The 17,544-nt window shown below is 40.1% G+C and overlaps 1 protein-coding gene across 1 annotated transcript in view; it reads left to right on the forward strand.

Annotated features, from left to right (window-relative positions):
* Positions 1–9,530, forward strand: part of RHBDL3 (rhomboid like 3) — a 137,688-nt gene extending 128,158 nt beyond the window's left edge. Inside the window, exons 9-10 of the mRNA XM_032212050.1 lie at positions 1,956–2,016; positions 9,259–9,530. Of these exons, the coding sequence (XP_032067941.1) occupies positions 1,956–2,016; positions 9,259–9,530 (333 nt within the window). The remainder of the gene's footprint in view (positions 1–1,955; positions 2,017–9,258) is intronic.
* Positions 9,531–17,544: the final 8,014 nt, after the last annotated feature.

Genomic DNA, 17,544 nt, shown 5'->3' on the forward strand with positions numbered 1-17,544 from the left:
TAAGACAGTATAAAAAGTTTAAAAGCGATTGCTATTCAAGCCCATGAATTTCTTAGAATGTTCACCGAATTTAAGAATATCCTCCACAGCAATGCCGCTCTGCTGACTACGTTTCAGAATTTGGAAAACGCAGAGATATCAATAAAAGGTCTGCTTGGGAAGAATGAATCTCCTCTTTCAACCAATGTAATGGCAGCGTTCCAAATGTCCTCTTGAGCATTGTTGATTGGTTGGATGAGGTGTGAAATGTAGGACCAGTATCTCTCTCCCTGTCTGATATATGATGCCATTGACCTGGAGGATTCTTAAAAAGAGATACGAGGAGGAGCAGGGTGTTCTGGCCTGAGAACCCAAAATTTATTGAGCAATAACTCCTGTCATCCCAGCCTGTCCAACGTTCAGGAAAGAGCAGAGTTGTAATCACTGTATGGGCAGACTTTATTTCCCAGCCAGGGACAAGCCTAACTTTCCTGGTCCTTTAAATCACTTTACCTACATTGCCTCTTCTTTGACAGCTGGAGTTGTGGAAGCTGACATGAGGTGCTAAGGTTGCCCAGTAGTGACTTTGAACTTCCACCTTCCTCCAATTTCCAAAATCTCCACTTTCCTTCTCATTCTATAGGGATGCATGTATACTGTAGAAACAGTTGCAACATATATACAATTCCATAGACTGTTTCAGATTCCTTTATAATTTCTTCATTAATATATCAGATTATTTTCAGCCTCCCCCCCCCAAACATAAGCATGTACCTTGTTACTCAGTAATAATAATAAAAAATGGCAACATCAAAAGCCTCCTGAGGTGTGGTGCTCCTAGCAAATATAGTTTGTAGGAAATTTTCATGGAGTTGTAGTGTTTTATAAAACTCTATTTTGTAACATAGTATATTAACAGCAAAGCGAAAGCCTTCTCGGGATCCATTTAAGAGATGAGGTAGTGCAAAATGAGCCAATGGACCGTCTTGCAGCTGGAGAGGAATAGTCAAAACTGTGAATGGTGAGCAGGCCAGTGCCTGTGCTATGACAACACACAAGAATGACTTTATTTCCAAATGTAGAGAAGAGCAACAGATATGATTAGGGGACTGGGGGCTAAAATATATGAAGAATGGTTGCAGGAACTGTTTATGTCTAGTTTAATGAAAAGAAGGAGTAGGGGAGACATGATAGCAGTCTTCCAATATCTCAGGGGCTCCCACAAAGACGAGGGAGTCAAACTATTGTCTAAAGCACCAGAAGTCAGAATATAAAGCAATGGATGGAAACTAATCAAGGAGAGAAGCAACCTGGAACTAAGGAGAAATTTCCTGACAGTTAGAACAATTAATCAGTGGAACAACTTGCCTCCAGGAGTTGTGAATGCTCCAGCACTGGAAGTTTTTAAGAAGAGATTGGACAACTATTTGTCTGAAATGGTATGGGATTTCTGCCTAAGCAGGGGATTGGACTAGAAGACCTCCAAGGTCTCTTCCAACTCTTCTATTCTGTAAAGTATTGAAGGTTACATCATAATTTGTCATTGCACAGATCAACCCATTACCAGAAATCCTCCCTACCAAACCTGCTCATGTTTTGTAAGAGCTCATTAAGGGAAACAGCATAAGGTTCCACTGCATGGAGAGCAACGTTCTCATATCATGAAATTAGGTAGTCTTGAGCCATGCAAGGAAATAAAACCAGAATTCACATCTTGATTTAAAAAACAAAACAAAACTTTCTTCTTCCGGTCTATATTTTGGCTGATTTAGGAAAGAAAGAAATGGTAGGTTTCAGGAGGCAAGTGTTGTAATTTATTTCTCAGGGGCTCCTTACCAAAGCCGCAGTGAGTGTGCAGTGCAAAAAGATGAAGGGATGGATCTGCAGTCCAAAAGCCAAGCATGTGCAATGCGTCTGTTTCCAGATACTCAGCAGATGGAAAACCTCACTTGGATATTCTTTTATTTCTTTATCAGAACTGGTCTGGAATGAAGTGTCAGTTCAAGCTGCTGCGCATGGCCGTTGCCTTGATCTGCAGTAAGTATCCTCATTAAGTGATTCTCATCAGTGCACCTGCTATGCCTGAAGCTATTCTTGATCTCGTTTATTTTTTTTCAGATTAGCAGCCTAGGGATAATAATGGCAAATTAGAAAAAAAAACAATCTTGGGGACGGTCCCATACAGAGCTGCTCACTCTGCTTTCTAAACCTAGATGATGTGTGAATCACTCATATATTTGGGACCAGACTGGATTGCACAACAATTAATTCAGATAGTGCTAATGGACAATGAGTAGATCAATTTGATTGGTAGATTGGGCTTCCCCCCCCCACCTCTTTGGGAAAAACTAGAGGGGAAAAAACCAGGAATTAATGATGACTTCTTGGAAATATAAAAGTAAGTTGGAATTCCTGATTAGCTAAGCTAATGGCCCATTGTGAAGGCTTCGGAAAGCAGAAGTCTCCTTCCCTGGCCTTGCATGTCTTCAGGAAAGAAATTAAGACCTGGTTCTTCCAGCAGGCTCTGAGTCAGACTTTATGTGTGCCCTTTAGACAGATATTTGTCCTCTGAGTTTCTGCTTGACAAACATTTCATTACCAAATTAGGTAACATCTTCAGCGGGGTTTTTATATGTGCCCATTAGTGATTCTACAATAATATATCTTGTCGTGTTAAATGCAATCATATGTTTGTGCTCCTTGAAGCCAAAATGAGGGCTACGGACTCGTTCCTTGGTTTTTCTCACTTTAAGACTTGCTTGCATTTTCCCAGTGGTTCATTAGAGAAGTTGGTCTAAACAGCAGTTGGTTTAAGTGGAAAACAAAGAACCTCCATAAAAGTTCTGGAGAGGCTGCTTATCTTTCCTAATCTATCCGTTTAATCTGAATCACCACCTGTGTTCCATAGTCTTTGGCAGCAGAGATTATAGCTGAGTTCTAATATGATTTTCCATCCCATTATGATAATAGGACTAGGTAGAAAAAGAGAAAGAGGCAATTGACTTTTTCAAGAGGAAAAAGGGATAGGGAAAGGAAAAGAAAGTTCATAGAGAAGGGTTTTTTTAAAAAAATCTGTCAGTAATGAGGAAAAAACTTGTTCCAAAAGGAATATTTTATTTAAAAAGATAAAGTTAACAGGGACTTCATTTTAAGCCATTGGGTTTTTATTTCTTTTCCTGCTCTCTCTAGTATAGATCTATTTCAAGCTATTTTTTTTTTTTAAGATTTTATTGGTAAAAAGAAAATACAACATCCATAACTTGTAGCAAACAATACAACTACATTTCGAGATATTCCCATACTATCAAATCATTATAAACATCAAAGGTTAGATATCTTTCCCTCCCTCTTTTCTTCCCTTCCCCCCTTACTTCCTTCTCCCCTGCCTTCCCTCCTTTCTTTTCTCCTTTCCTCCTTTCCTTCCCCGTCCTTTCTCTCCCTCGGTCCCCCCCTCCTTCTCACATACCTTTCCTCCTTCCCTGCCTCTTTCCCTCCTCCTTCCTTTTAATCTCCCTCCTTTCCTCCCTCCTTCCCTCCTTCCTTACAACTCTCCTTCTCTCTTTCTTTCCCTCCCTCTTTCCCTCTTTACTACCCTCTTCTCTTCCCTCCCTCCCTCCTTCCCCAGTTTTTCCTCTTTCTCCTCTCCTTCTTTCTTCCCACCTTCTTTCCCTTCTCTTCTTTCTCTTCTTCCTCTTTATCCTTCCCCCCTTCTTCTGCCTTTCCTATTCCTCTCCTTTCTCCTCTCCATCCTGACTTCCCTACTGCCCTCCCTCCCTCCCTTCTAACCTTTATTACATTTGCATATTTTCCTCTGCTGAGGACAACCTGGTTTTCTTTCCCTTTCCTTGCTTGAAGAGGCAAGGATTATAAGTCCTCTCGCCTCATCTAAAATGAAGTTTGATCGCTAATTTCATGCAGGTAATTATAGCGGATTTCCTATCAGCTTTTTAAAGTTTTCCCAACATTGTAGCGTAACAAAATTGCTCGACGGTGGGTTCTCGCCCCTGATACATTTCTCCTTTCGTTTATCTCTCAGTTGTTGTATATTGTTCATTTGAGTTATTAGTTTAATCGTATTAGGTTAGTCAGCTATCTCTTTTTATGTCTAGGTCTTCACTGACTCATCAAGCCATTTGTATAGCTTCTCCCAGGCTGTATAAAAGTCTGTGTCTTCTTTGTCATTAATTCGCATCGTCAGTCTGTTCATTTCTGCTAGTTCTAAAATTTTATTCATCACCATAGTATTGGTGGGGGCATTTTCACTCTTCCAGCACTGTGCGTAAACAATCCTTGACGCTGTCAGAATATGGACTAGGAGGTATTGGTCAGATTTGCAAATTTTTTGATCTATTATTCCTAATAAGAAAGTTTCCGGCTTAAGGCATAGTTTAATTGACAGGATTCCATTCAGCCATCCTAGTATTTGCTTCCAATATGCTTTGGCTACCGGACACGTCCACCACATATGGTAGTACGTGCCCAGCACCGCTTTACATTTCCAGCATATGGCCGAAACTTTTGAAGACATTTTCGCCAGTCTTGTCGGTGGAAGATGCCAGCGGTAGAACATTTTATATATATTTTCTTTATAGGCCGTCGACTTTGTCAATTTTAGGTTCCATTCCCAGACTCTTTCCCAGTCGTCTAGGTCTATTGTGTGGCCAATGTTTTGGGCCCAGGTTACCATGACTTCTTTTACCCTTTCTGCTTCCGTTTTTCGAATCAGTAAGCAGTTGTATATTTTTGAAATTAATTTCTCATCTGGTCCAATTAAAATTTTATCTAATTCCTGGTTCTTGTTCTGGAAGCCAGGTTGTGCTAGATCGAATTTGTGTTTGTTTTGAATTTGGAGATATGGCCACCAATCAATGTTTATTCCCTTATCAGCCAAATTTTCCCTGGGGTTTAGTTTGTTTTGGTCGTCTAGCAACTGTTGGTAGGTAACAATTTTATCCAAGTTTATCAAATTCGGGTATATCAGGGCTTCCGTCGGAGATATCCATTTAGGTAGTTGCGTGTAGTATCTCCTTCTAATTTCGAGCCAGTCCTTAATCAATACCCCCCTTAAATGGTGACTACTAAAATAATTGTGAATTTTATTTCCCTCGCACCATAGGTAGTTATGCCACCCGTATTGCAGGTCGTGGCCCTCTATTGTTAAGATTCTTTTATTAGCTAACATTACCCATTCTTTTATCCACATAGTTGTTGCTGCTTGATGATATGTTTTCCATTCCGGTAATCCCATTCCCCCTTGAGTTCTTTTATCCTGCAGGTGCGTATATTTTATTCTGGGCTTTTTACCATTCCATATAAAGTTTCGAATCATTTTGTCCAAATCATTATAAAATTTTTCCCCTAGCTTGACCGGTGCCGTTTGAAATAGGTAGAGGATTTTTGGCAGAACATTCATTTTAATTACTGCGACTCTTCCCATCAGTGATAGTTGTAGTTTTGACCAGGTTTTTAAGTCCTTTTGGGTATTCTGTAACAACTTATCATAGTTGTCTTCTTTTATGGAAGAGCATTTCGCAGACAGCCAGATCCCTAAATACTTAATTTTTTTAGTTACCTTTAATTCCATTGTTTCCTCTAGTTCTCCAATCTGGTTTTTGGGGAAGTTTTTTATAATCATTTTTGTTTTTTCCTTGTTTATTTTTAAACCGGCCACACACCCAAAGTTCTCAATGTCCTTCATCAAATTCGGTCCTGAAAGTAAGGGGTCTTCTACGATAAAGACCATGTCATCCGCGAAGGCCTGTACTTTATATTGTTCTCTTTTTATGGTCAAGCCCCTAATTTCCTGATTTGATCTTATCCGATTTAAAAGGACCTCTAGTGACGTAATAAATAGTAGTGGGGAGAGCGGGCACCCTTGTCTAACACCCTTTCCAATTTGTATCCTCTCCGTTAGTTCCCCATTGACTATAATATTTGCAGATTGCCGTGAATATATAGATTCTATAATCCTAATAAATTTATCGCCAAATTTCATCATTTTTAGTTGAGTGGTTAGAAAGTTCCAATCTAGGTTATCAAAGGCTTTCTGAGCGTCGACAAAAATTAATGCGAGTTGTTTCTCGGATCTTGTTTGATAGAATTCCAGGGTATCAATTATTATTCTTGTATTGTTTCTAATATGTCTTTTTGGGAGAAAGCCGTTTTGATCCGAATGTATACTCTGATTTAATATTATTTTTAGTCTTTCCGCCAATATTGATACAAAGATTTTGTAATCTGCATTTAACAGGGATATAGGTCTATAATTTTGGACCTTGCTACTGTCCGCCTCTTCCTTTGGTATTAGGGTGATGTAAGCTTCCCCCCATGATTTTGGGACCCTACCATTTTGTAATGCCTCATTGCATAGTTCTAATAATTTGTCTTCTATGGTATTTTGAAGTTTTTTATATATTTCCGACGGAAGCCCATCCGGCCCAGGTGTTTTATTGTTTTTTTGTTTTTGAATGGCCTTTTTCAGTTCTTCTTGTGTGATTTCTTTATCGAGCATCTCTCTCATCTCCTCCGACAAGACTGGAAGCTTCTGCTTTATAAGGTATTTTCTAATGTCTTGTTCATTAATTTCATCTTGTTTATATAGTTTCCTATAATAGTTCTGTACTATCTTTTTCTTTTCTCCTATTTCTTGTTTCAAATTCCACTCCTCGTCATACAGTTGTTTAATAATTCTTTTGACCTTCTCCTTTCTTATTTTGTGGGCCAACCATCTCCCAGTTTTATTTGCATGTTCAAAATAATTCTGCTTCATTCTCTTAATGTTTTGTGCTATTTCCTCTTGAGAGATCAAATTTATTTGGTGTTTAATTAACTCTCCTTTTTCCCTGTGTCTACTATTTTCTGGCTCTTTCTGGGTCAGCAGTTCCGTCTCTCTTAATTCTTTGTTCAGTGTATTAAGTTTTTCCCTGTGTATTTTGTTTCTTCTTATTATATAGGCTATGGATATTCCCCTCACAACTGCCTTCATCGTGTCCCAAACATTTTGTATTGAGGTCTGCTCTTTACCGTTTTCTTTAAAGAAGTAGCCCAGTTCCTTTTCTATTTGTTGTACAAATTGTTTCTCTTGTAGTATGTTCTGGTTTAATGTCCACCTAGCTTTTATCCTTGCCTTCCCTTTCCATTGCCATAAGACTGGGTGATGATCGGCCCACTTGTTGGTTATTATTTCAATATTTACAGTATCCATGAGTAGCTCCGAGTTTGACCAAACCATGTCGATACGGGACCATGAATTATGTGGATGGGAGTAAAACGTGTACTGTTGCATCTTGTCATTCATTGCTCGCCAGACATCATAAAGATCTAGATCCTTCACCATATTTACATAGGCAGACGGTAGTTTCCTTCTTGTGCTTTTCTTGTGAGTACCCTTATAGTCCATCTTACCGTCTGCAATAGCGTTGAAATCCCCTAGAATACATATATTTTGCCACTCTATTTCATTTATCCTCTTATATAGATTAATATAAAATCTCTCTTGTTTTTGATTTGGGGCATAGATTCCAACTAGTAAAAATTTTTTCCCACCATTAATTATCTCCACCATTAATACCCTACCGTCTTTGTCTGCATATATTAGTTTGGGGTTCAACCATTCTTTTATATACATTACAATTCCTCTTTTTCTGGTTTGTGCTGACGAGCAGAATGTTTTACCTAGTTTTGGACAGACCAACAGGTTATTGTATTTTTCTTTAATGTGTGTTTCCTGAAGACAGATTACATCTAACTTTTGTTTCACTAGATCCAACAGTACACGTTTTCTTTTGGAAGTTATGTTAAGACCATTTACATTTGCTGATAGTACATTCGTTTCCCATTCTTCAATTCCCTTACACGTTATTCGCTTTGAGGGCGCCTTTGGATCGAGTCTCGATGGGTGACCTTGCTCTCGAATCTTCTCTGCCATATCTCTCTCGTTCTCTGGCCTCTCCTGGCCCCCGCCCCTCTGGTTGAGTTTCCATTATAGTGTCCTCCTGTCTTAAAAGTCCTTCTTTATTAAATCTCTCATCGTCTGCTAGTAAAAGTTCCTGGAATTCTTGAGCTTTCGCCAAGGTGTCTATTCGGTATTTCTTTTCCCTCCATGTTATCAGCATTCCTTCTGGAAGGAGCCATCTGAACTGGATTCTGTCTCTGTTTAAACGTGTGGAGAGGAAGTTGTATTTCCTTCTCTTCTCTCTGACTCTCCGTGGAGTCTGTTTTAAGATGAGAATTTCTTTACCTTTGTATGTTAGAGAGTCCCCTCTTATTGTACTTAGAATGTCCTCTCTCAGAGGATAGAGAGGATATTTCAAGCTATTTAGCTCTCATCAGCTAGCCATACCCTTACTGGGATTTGAACCTGGGCTATATTACATACTAGGCAGACATCTTAGCCATTAGGCCACAGGCTCTTATCCGTTATCAGCGAAGCCAGGGTGAAAGGTATCTATTAGATTTTTACAACCCTGGTAAGCCCCAATTATGAGAGGAAGTTAACTGCTTCCATCATCTGTCAATCGGCTCGTCACAAGAGTCCATCACGACAGAAACCCAATATTTTTACTGTTGCCTTTGTTATATTTGTGTTTTTTATTTGTGCTGATAAATAAATAAAGGGAGACTAGATATATATAAAGTCACAACCCCTGGTATGCCCAAATATGGGAGGAAGATCACTACTTCCATTCTCTGTCTTTCGGCTCGTCACAAGAGACCATCCAGACAGAAACCCAATATTTTTTACTGTTGTCTTTTTGTTACATTTGTTATATTATTTATCAGCACAAATATAACACACACACATATATATATATATATATATATATATATATATATATATATATGTACACACACACATACATACATACACACACACACACACACACACACACACACACACACATATATATATATATATATATATATATATATATATATGTACACACACACATACATACATACATACATACATATACACACACACACACACACAAATATAGATATAGATATGCATATAAGGTGAATTTTGCACGTTTGTGAACTCTGGACAGTCTGGCTTAAAAGTGATCCAGAATGGTGGAGGATGTATCTTTCCCCATGGCCAGAAATTCTTGCAAAATAAGCTGTTCTGTTCCTTGAAAATGCTGCTCAAAATGATAAGGAAAAAATGCTGCACCACAGCAGAGTAGCATGGGATTCTATGGGATAGTGAATGGACAATGCCGTGCAGTTTCTGATGAATTGTGGGCAATGTGACTTACTGCTTCATCTCTCTTTCAGTGAGCTTTGAATTTGGAAGAGCTGTATGGCTGAGATTCTACCCCTCTGCTTATCCTCCATGTCCTCATCCCAGTTTCGTTGCCCATCTAGGTGGGGTGGGTGTTGGAATCACCCTTGGTGTGGTTATTCTAAGGAACTATGAGCAGAGACTTCAAGATCAATCAGTATGGTGGATCTTCGTTTCCATGTATATGGTGTTTGTTCTCTTTGCCATCTTCTGGAACATTTTTGCCTATAGCATGTTGGATCTAAAACTACCTCCACTTCCTTAAGAGCTTGGGCTAAACAACCGGCAAAGAAGTGACTTCCCTCCTTCCAGCTTTATGGGCAAAAAGAAAAATGAAACCAGAGGATTTATTTTTTTATGAATGTGACAAGAGGGGAATGTATCCAAGTTCTGGAATGACATGCACTGAGGGAGAACTATACATGCTGATGGGAAATGAATATTAAGGACGACTCCGTGGATCCTTGCTTGGAAGATGTTTGGGCATGGAGATTTACAGGTACCATGATCTTTATGAGCCACACCTTATGCCCTTTGCTCATATAACCAGTTTGGTGCTGTTCTCCAAAGGAAGATTCAGCCCCCTGGAATGCTTAGCCCAATGCAGATGGGTGAAATGTTCATGCACCCAGTGAAGTCTCATCTGGATGGTTTTCTTTTCTAGCATTCATGGTTAGAAACTTTAGAAGAGCTTTTCTTAGCTGATGTCCTTCAGATGTGTTGTGCTATAAACCCATCACTTTGGTTCAAGATGATGGGAGCTGTGGTCGATTACATTGGATTACGCCAGACAATCTTCAGTCCGTTTGGAAAATATATTCCTTTCTGTAGTGGATGGGTTGTAATGCAGGGCAAAAGAAGGGGTTGGAGACCATGTGCGACATGCCAGACCGGTATCCACTTTGTAGCTCTTTAGAGCCACAAAGTCTCTAAGTCCGAATATTTTAGCCTTTCCCCCATTTGTTGAGTTTTCTGAACAATTAAGAGAGAAAAATAAATGGAGGATTCTGATTTTAGATGTTCACTCATGACCACTTGCCGAGACTGGTTTCCAGCTAAAGAATCAACCAAATCACACTGAAATATTTGAGGGTGCTTCAGTCTGCTTATAAAATTCAGCTACATAATTCATTGTTTTTTTATTGTTTGTGGCTGGGTTTTTAGTCATCACAGATTACTTGAAGCTGTTGAATCTTATAATAACTGTATTATTTCCTTTAGGGCTTTGGTCCTTCTGTTTATTTTAAAGCTGAATCTGCTCCTTGGAGAAGGATAGTTAGGTTTTTAAAAGAGTTCTTCCAGAATTTCACAACCCATTAAACAACGTGATAGATATTCTTGATGTTTAGCTGCCTTTAACAAGCTCTGCTGCAGTCTTCTGTATTTGCAAGATCTTCAATTGACCAATTTTGGAAGAAGTAGATGTGCTGCTCCCCGAACAAAACATTCTACTGATGTTGGTTTGCAAAATACAGGTTTGTCCTTTTGCCTCTTGTGAATGCAATCAGCAAAATTGTAATGATGTTTTGTTAATTGCTCACATACTGTATATTTTATTGCAACCATTCTCAACCTGACGGTCTCTAAATATGTTGGGACTCAGCAGGATGAAAGGAATTCTGGGAACTGAAGTATAAGTGTGGTTTTTTTTAATCTACGCACAACTGAAAATGCTGGCCCGGTAGAGGTGGTTTTAAAAAGTTGATATGGAAGAGCCACGTGCATGATCGAAGCTCTGCCTCCTTTTTATATGCAGCAATGCACATTCAAAACAGAGTTTCTGTTGAGTTGTCACACCTACCATATTGACATTTTACACTTGCCCTGTCAACATCTATGGAAAAAGTTGGAGGTATCAGGGCTACCAAATTTAGGCTGAGAAATCCAGATAACTAGATAGCAGTAAAGAGGTCCAGCGAACTTTTAACTGCCTGCTATTGTTTAGGAGTCCTCTCTTCACCTGGAATTCTGAGTGTTGTGGTCTCATACATTATTGTTGAGGACATGAGACTGGGGAGAATTGGCTTTAATGGATCAGGGATGTGTTTAACAGTAGTACCTCAACAGGTGTGCAAGCCTGAGCGAATGATTTATGCAATATCATGGGATGCACCTCTTCTGACAGGAGGGGGAGGTTTCGTGTGGGAAAAAAATATATCTCTGTGGATTTAAAATAATTAAATCTACACAGCTGCCAGGAAGCAAATAATAGTAGAACTGGGAGGATGTTTGTTTGTTTCTCTGTTTGTTTGTTTGTTTGTTTAGTCTAGAGAAAAATCAGCGGGGATCGCGCCACATACTGGCCTAGATTAAATAAGATGAAGTACTTTGAAGTTCAGTGTGTAATTAAATCACTAACATGTTATGTGTCTCTGGGGATCACACTCAGTCTTATTCAGGTCTTCAGGCATAGCCAGTTGTGCATAGCAGTCATATTTTGTTAATTTGGGGTTTGGGGTTGGCACAGGGATTTGCAAACACCTTAGAGGGGGCAATCCCTGTTTTTTAAAACCCAATCAGCCTTGTGCAGGCAAAACAGAAACATCAGGATTTCCCTGGATTTTGCTACTGATTTAGACTGCCGGAGTTTCAGTGGACAGTTGTGGTGTCACAAAATTTGAGAATAGCAATGAAAATATACATTAAAATTCAATTACTAAAACATTTAATCTCTTTCAAACCCTAACTCCAATAAGTGTTACACAAATTTATCCATTATTTTAGACCTTACTATAAAAAAAAAAGTTTGAGAGTCCCTGATTTAGCCTATTGTCTGAACCCAACCATTTAGTGACATGAGTTGCCAGTTGCCAGCTCTAGATTTCAGGGATAGCCCTGGTTGGCCGTCTTTTTGAAATCTTGGCTTGCAGGGTGCTTAAACCATGAGACCATACTTCACAGCTGAAAATCTTTCTCCTTTAACAACAAATTATGGAATCATAGCCATCTGCAGGAGGCATGGTTACGTGCAGTGGTAGGATTCAATCGGTGCAACAACCGGTTGGCTTTGTCCGTGTGCACATTGCATTTGAAATCAGCACTAAATCTTCCCTTTTCCTGAAACCCTGGTGAGTAAAATCTGCTCTGCTGCACCGATCAGCTGGGCTTCAAACACAGGAAATATAGGACGGAATAGAGCAGGAGCGGGTGGGCAGGGCCAAAGGATCGCCAGAACGACTAATTCACCCGAACCGGTCCAAACCGGCTGAATTCCACCCCTGGTTACGTGAGAATGATGGAACTTGCATGATGACATCATGATGCAAATCTCATCATTGCACATTTATGTCCCGATGCCTAAAGTATACAAGTCATGTGCCAGGATGCACATTTTATCACTTGTGTTAGGGGTATCTCCGTTGGGAGATAGAAAGTAGCGCAGCGGAATGTACAGCGAGAGAGAAGGAACGTTGCTAGTAGAAGAAACACACGAATAGAGTCTCAGACACTGCTAGTAAAAACAAGTAGCTTTACTACTAACAATAGCTTCACAAGCAGTGATAGTAGATGTGTGTCCAAACACAATTCAAAGAACAAACAATGTTTACAGACGTAGTTCACATTCCAGTCATCAAGCAAGCAAGTAGTCATCAAGCATAGGACAAGCAGAGAGAGAGAATGAGCTTTCCTGACTCCCTCTTATTTTTCAAAGTTAATTACAGCTGATAAGTACATTCACCCAGTTAAGGCAACATCGGCCATTTGTTATTATATATGAATCTATATTGCCTACCCAACACTAGGAGTATATTCCCAACAACTTGCCCCTCTTTGATCCACCCCCTCCTTTTCAGATTACCGGTATATCTTTGGATTCTAGCAAAGCAACCTGGAAATGCCAATCCTGCATGGCAGCTGAACCTGAAATTACGAGTGCATATTTCGACAAGATCCAGACACCATCTCACACAATACGTATACAGGTAGTCCTCGACATACAACTACAACCTAGCCCAAAATTTCTGTTGCTATGTGAGACAGTTAAGTGAGTTTTGCCCCATTTTATGATCTCTTCTTGCCATAGTTCTTAAGTGAATCATTATAGTTGTTAAGTTAGTAACATCATTGTTAAGTGAAGCTGGATCCCCATTGACTTTGCTTGTCCGAAGGTTGCAAGCATGGATCACATGACCCCAGGACACTGCAACCGTCATAAATATGAATCAGATACCAAGCATCTGAATATTGACCACATGAACCTGGGGATGCTGCAACGATCGTAAGTGTGAAAAATGGGCACACAGGTTACTTTTTCTGGTGCCATTGTAATTAAGAATGGTCACTGTTGTGGCCCAGCAGGACCCCTTGGAGCTGCCGATGGACTCCAATAGCGAGGACCCCTATGAGTCTGCTGTGGAAGATGTGGAGGACCCTGGGCAGGATTCAGACTCAGAGCAGGGACCAGAGAGGCTGGTTGGCCACCAGGAGGCGCCTGAGGCACGGAGCAGTGGGGAAGATCAAAGGGAGTTTGTCCCTGATACCAGGCAACGGAGGGCGGAGAAACGGAGGCATCAGTTACGGAGACAGACTCATAAGAGATAATCAAGCCCAGGTGGTTGTGGCTTGGCCCCTCCCAAGAGAGTATATAAGAAGAGACTTTGGGATGAGTCCTTTTGCAGGACACAACCGCTTGCACTAATCTGGAGAACTCCTTGTCTGGTCTGCCTCGTGTTCCCGTGTCTGTTGGAGTCTGGGTTGCTGCCAACGTCTTGCCAGTGAGTCGTGTCTGGGCTTTCAGCCAACAGGATTATAATTGCTGTGAATAAAGAGTGGCAAACAGTTAAGCCTGTATCTGTGTTCATTACCGGACAGAGGGGGCCCAGAACAGGTCACTAAATGAACTGTTGTAAGTTTGGGACAAACTATCACAAACCACGGAACACATGGTATGTTGTGTGCTAAATAATTCCAGATGCCCAGCCGGTACATTTGTACAGCAAGTGGTTGTTGGAGTCACACTCTGCAACTTTGGCAAAAAGAGAAAGGTATCTTAGGTAGATATTTAAAATTGTAAAGTGTAAAAAGATGAGATTAATTTCTGGGCTGGCAGCATATTAATCTTCAATGAGTTCTGGCAAATCCTAATTGGATGTTTATCTTTGTACATTTTTGGAAGCTGACAGCATTTGATGATGCCCATCCAAAGTATATTGGTACTCTTTGACCAGGGCTGAGTTGCTGCCGGCATTACTGCCGGTTCGGTGTGCGTGCAATTTTGCATGCTCGCCGTAGCTTCGCTCGTGTTTGCGCCATACATGTGCTCTGTGTGCATGCGCAGTTGCTCATAAATAGATCTGCGCATGCACAGAACATTAAAAAAAGAAAACATGCTGCGCAAATCGGGGAACTGGTTCGGAGGTGTGGCAGGCCTGGGTCGCTGCCGGTTCTGGTGACCCAGGCCACCATACCACTACCAGTTCAGCCGAACGAGTCCAAACCAGTAGGAACCCACCCTGACTTACAATAGTTCATTTAATGATTGTTTGAAGTTACAACAACACTGAATAAAGTGACTTACGATCACTTTTCACACTTATGACTGTTGCAGCATCCCCAAGATCACACGATCAAAATCCAGATGCTGGTTGGTTGCAATGTCCTGAGGTCATGTGACCATCTTTTGCAACCTTCTGACAACCAAAGTCAATGGGGAAGCCAGATTCATTTAACAACTTAGCAACAGCAACGATTCACTTATCAACTGTCTCACTTAGCAACACAAATTTTGGGTTCAATTGTGGTCATAAGTAGAGGACCACCTGTATAGGAAAAAAAAGAATGAGATAAGGCTGCAAAATATTATTGGTCATTATTCCAGTAAGCACAATCCAGAAATTTGCAAACGCTTGCCTTACTGCACCGAAGACATGCTGGAAAGATTTAACACATCAGCACAAGTATGTACAATCCTGCATGGAGAAAAATGCTTCTAAGCCGACAGTATTTCATCACGGACAAAACATATTTCTCTTGTTCTAAAATTATTTCGTCACCTTTTTCTATTGATTTCTTCACCCACTGTGACCTGCCCCATAAGTTAGCTTGGAACCGACTGCAAAATTACCATTCTTTGTCATCCAGGAAAATAGGAGACCTGTTTTCTGAATATTCCGCTACTGCCTTCTATTGTTAGCTTGTACATTTTGCTTGGCCCATTTACACGTCTCAAATGTATCGCAAATTTTAGTCTTCAGGATCATTGTGGCAGAGAAAGGTTTGAAATGCCAAGCATTGGCTTCCCCAAACAGGCTGGCCTTTGAGAGAGGGATCAGAGTATTAACAAAAACGTTTGCAAAAAAGATTAAAGGGGAAAAGGTCATTAAACAAAAGAAAAGCTTGTCGGGATGACTTTTAATATTAAAGCAGTACAGTTTTAACATTAAACAGCTTTTGCCAATGCACGATCCAAATCGCTGGCTTTGGGAGCCCATTGACACTTTGCGTGCAGAGTTTTTTACATCCCTTGCAAGCCCGAGAAGGCTGTTTTTTTTTTAGAAAACGTCACAGAATCCAAAATATTTTGGAATAAATAATGTCAGCAGTGACGCTACTCTCTTCCCTAGGAAAGCATATAATGTGGCTGATTTTGGCAGATCTCAAAACATTTGTAAACTCAGACCTGGTTAATATGGAACAGGACATTAGCAGGAGATACCCAGATTGTAGGCCACTCTGTGTACTTAAAAACAATAAGATCCCCTCTTTTAAAGAGGACTCCACCCACTTCTGTATGACTGCCCAGGATCAATAAGGATGGATCCATGAAGTCACCAAGCATTTAATTCAATTCAAATCTGGCTTTATCTTTCCTTACTTTGATCCCCAAAAGGGAAATAAATATGATGCATATGGTCTCCCTGTCAGAAAACAGCATCCTGTCAAATCTAGAACTAACAAACCTAGAGCTAAGGAGGAATTTCCTGACAGTGAGAACAATTAATCAGTGGAACAACTTGCCTCCAGAGGTTGTGGATGCTCCAACACTGGACGTTTTTAAGAAGAGATTAGACAACCATTTGTCTGAAGTGGTGTAGGGTTTCCTGCCTGAGTAGAGGGTTGGTCTAGAAGACCCCCAAGGTCCCTTCCAATTCTTATTCTATTCTAAATCTGACCTCCTTGTCTTTATAAGAAATCAGTCCTTAATATGACAGCAAATGGAATTTCCAATATAATCCAGGTCTGAATTGATAGAAGCAGCGATTAGAGAGAAAATCTGCTTTCTGACCATTCATACATTCCTTACCTTACAATACACCATGAACCAGGAACAACATTGGTTTCTCCCACATCAGAGGATACCTAGTGTAAAGGTTCTCAATATAATATACAAATCCAGCTCCCAAGTCTTTCATCCATCCACCTGTTCTGAGACAAATTTACTATTTCGCTCTTCCAGTATCACAAGATGGAAGGACTTTGGAGTTAGACTTGCATTTAAATATCAAAATATTCTGGAGAGTTGTTTCAGTGAGTGGAATATTTCCCCCTTAGGTCCAAATATTCTGGCATACATTATAGCAAGGAAAAAATTTCAAACCACTTCAGTTCAATACAAATGACAGAACTATTCATTGTTCTATATCTACTAGATGTTTTATACTACGTTTTAATTAATGTTATATTTGATTATTATTACTCATGATATTAATTTTGCCATTTGCTGTTTAAACTGCTCAAAGCATTATCTGTTGATGGGGAAGCATGCCCATTGAATGAACCCATTATTGTCCGTGTCCCGCCTAACCTGGCTAGTTTCCAGAATTAGTCTGGCCACAGATGGTTTTTGCATCCTGTCCTCCTTCGTAGCATTTTCACAGCACTTTCTGCTCTAGTCAGCTTCTCTGATAAAACTACCCTGACATACTCTTTTTTTAAAAAACCGTTATATTGCTATCCAAAAGAGAGGGATTAAAAATACCAGTGGGGACGTAGTTGCCTCTTCAGCTAAGTTTTGCATGATCGACTGAGAAGCAGAAAGTGCAAAATCAGACATGCTCTTTTCTTTCATCATGAAGAATCATAGCGCAGTTTTAAAAGCAACCGAACAGGAACAAGAAAAGGTCATGAAAAGGGAAAGTTGCTTAGCTTGAGCGTAGAGATCACCTGGCCTAGGCAATGTGTAGATAGGTCTCTATCTTTCAAAGACTGCATTCACCATTTTTCAAGCTGATGTTTCATGAATACAGCCTGCTCCTAAATTGATGCCACCTCTCCAAGGGAGTGAACATTAGTATCGTTTAGTATTGTGGTGTTTTTTTTAATTATGCTAGCCAGAAAAA

The sequence above is a fragment of the Thamnophis elegans genome, chromosome 2, assembly GCF_009769535.1.
Source record: "Thamnophis elegans isolate rThaEle1 chromosome 2, rThaEle1.pri, whole genome shotgun sequence".
Lineage (NCBI taxonomy): Eukaryota > Metazoa > Chordata > Lepidosauria > Squamata > Colubridae > Thamnophis > Thamnophis elegans.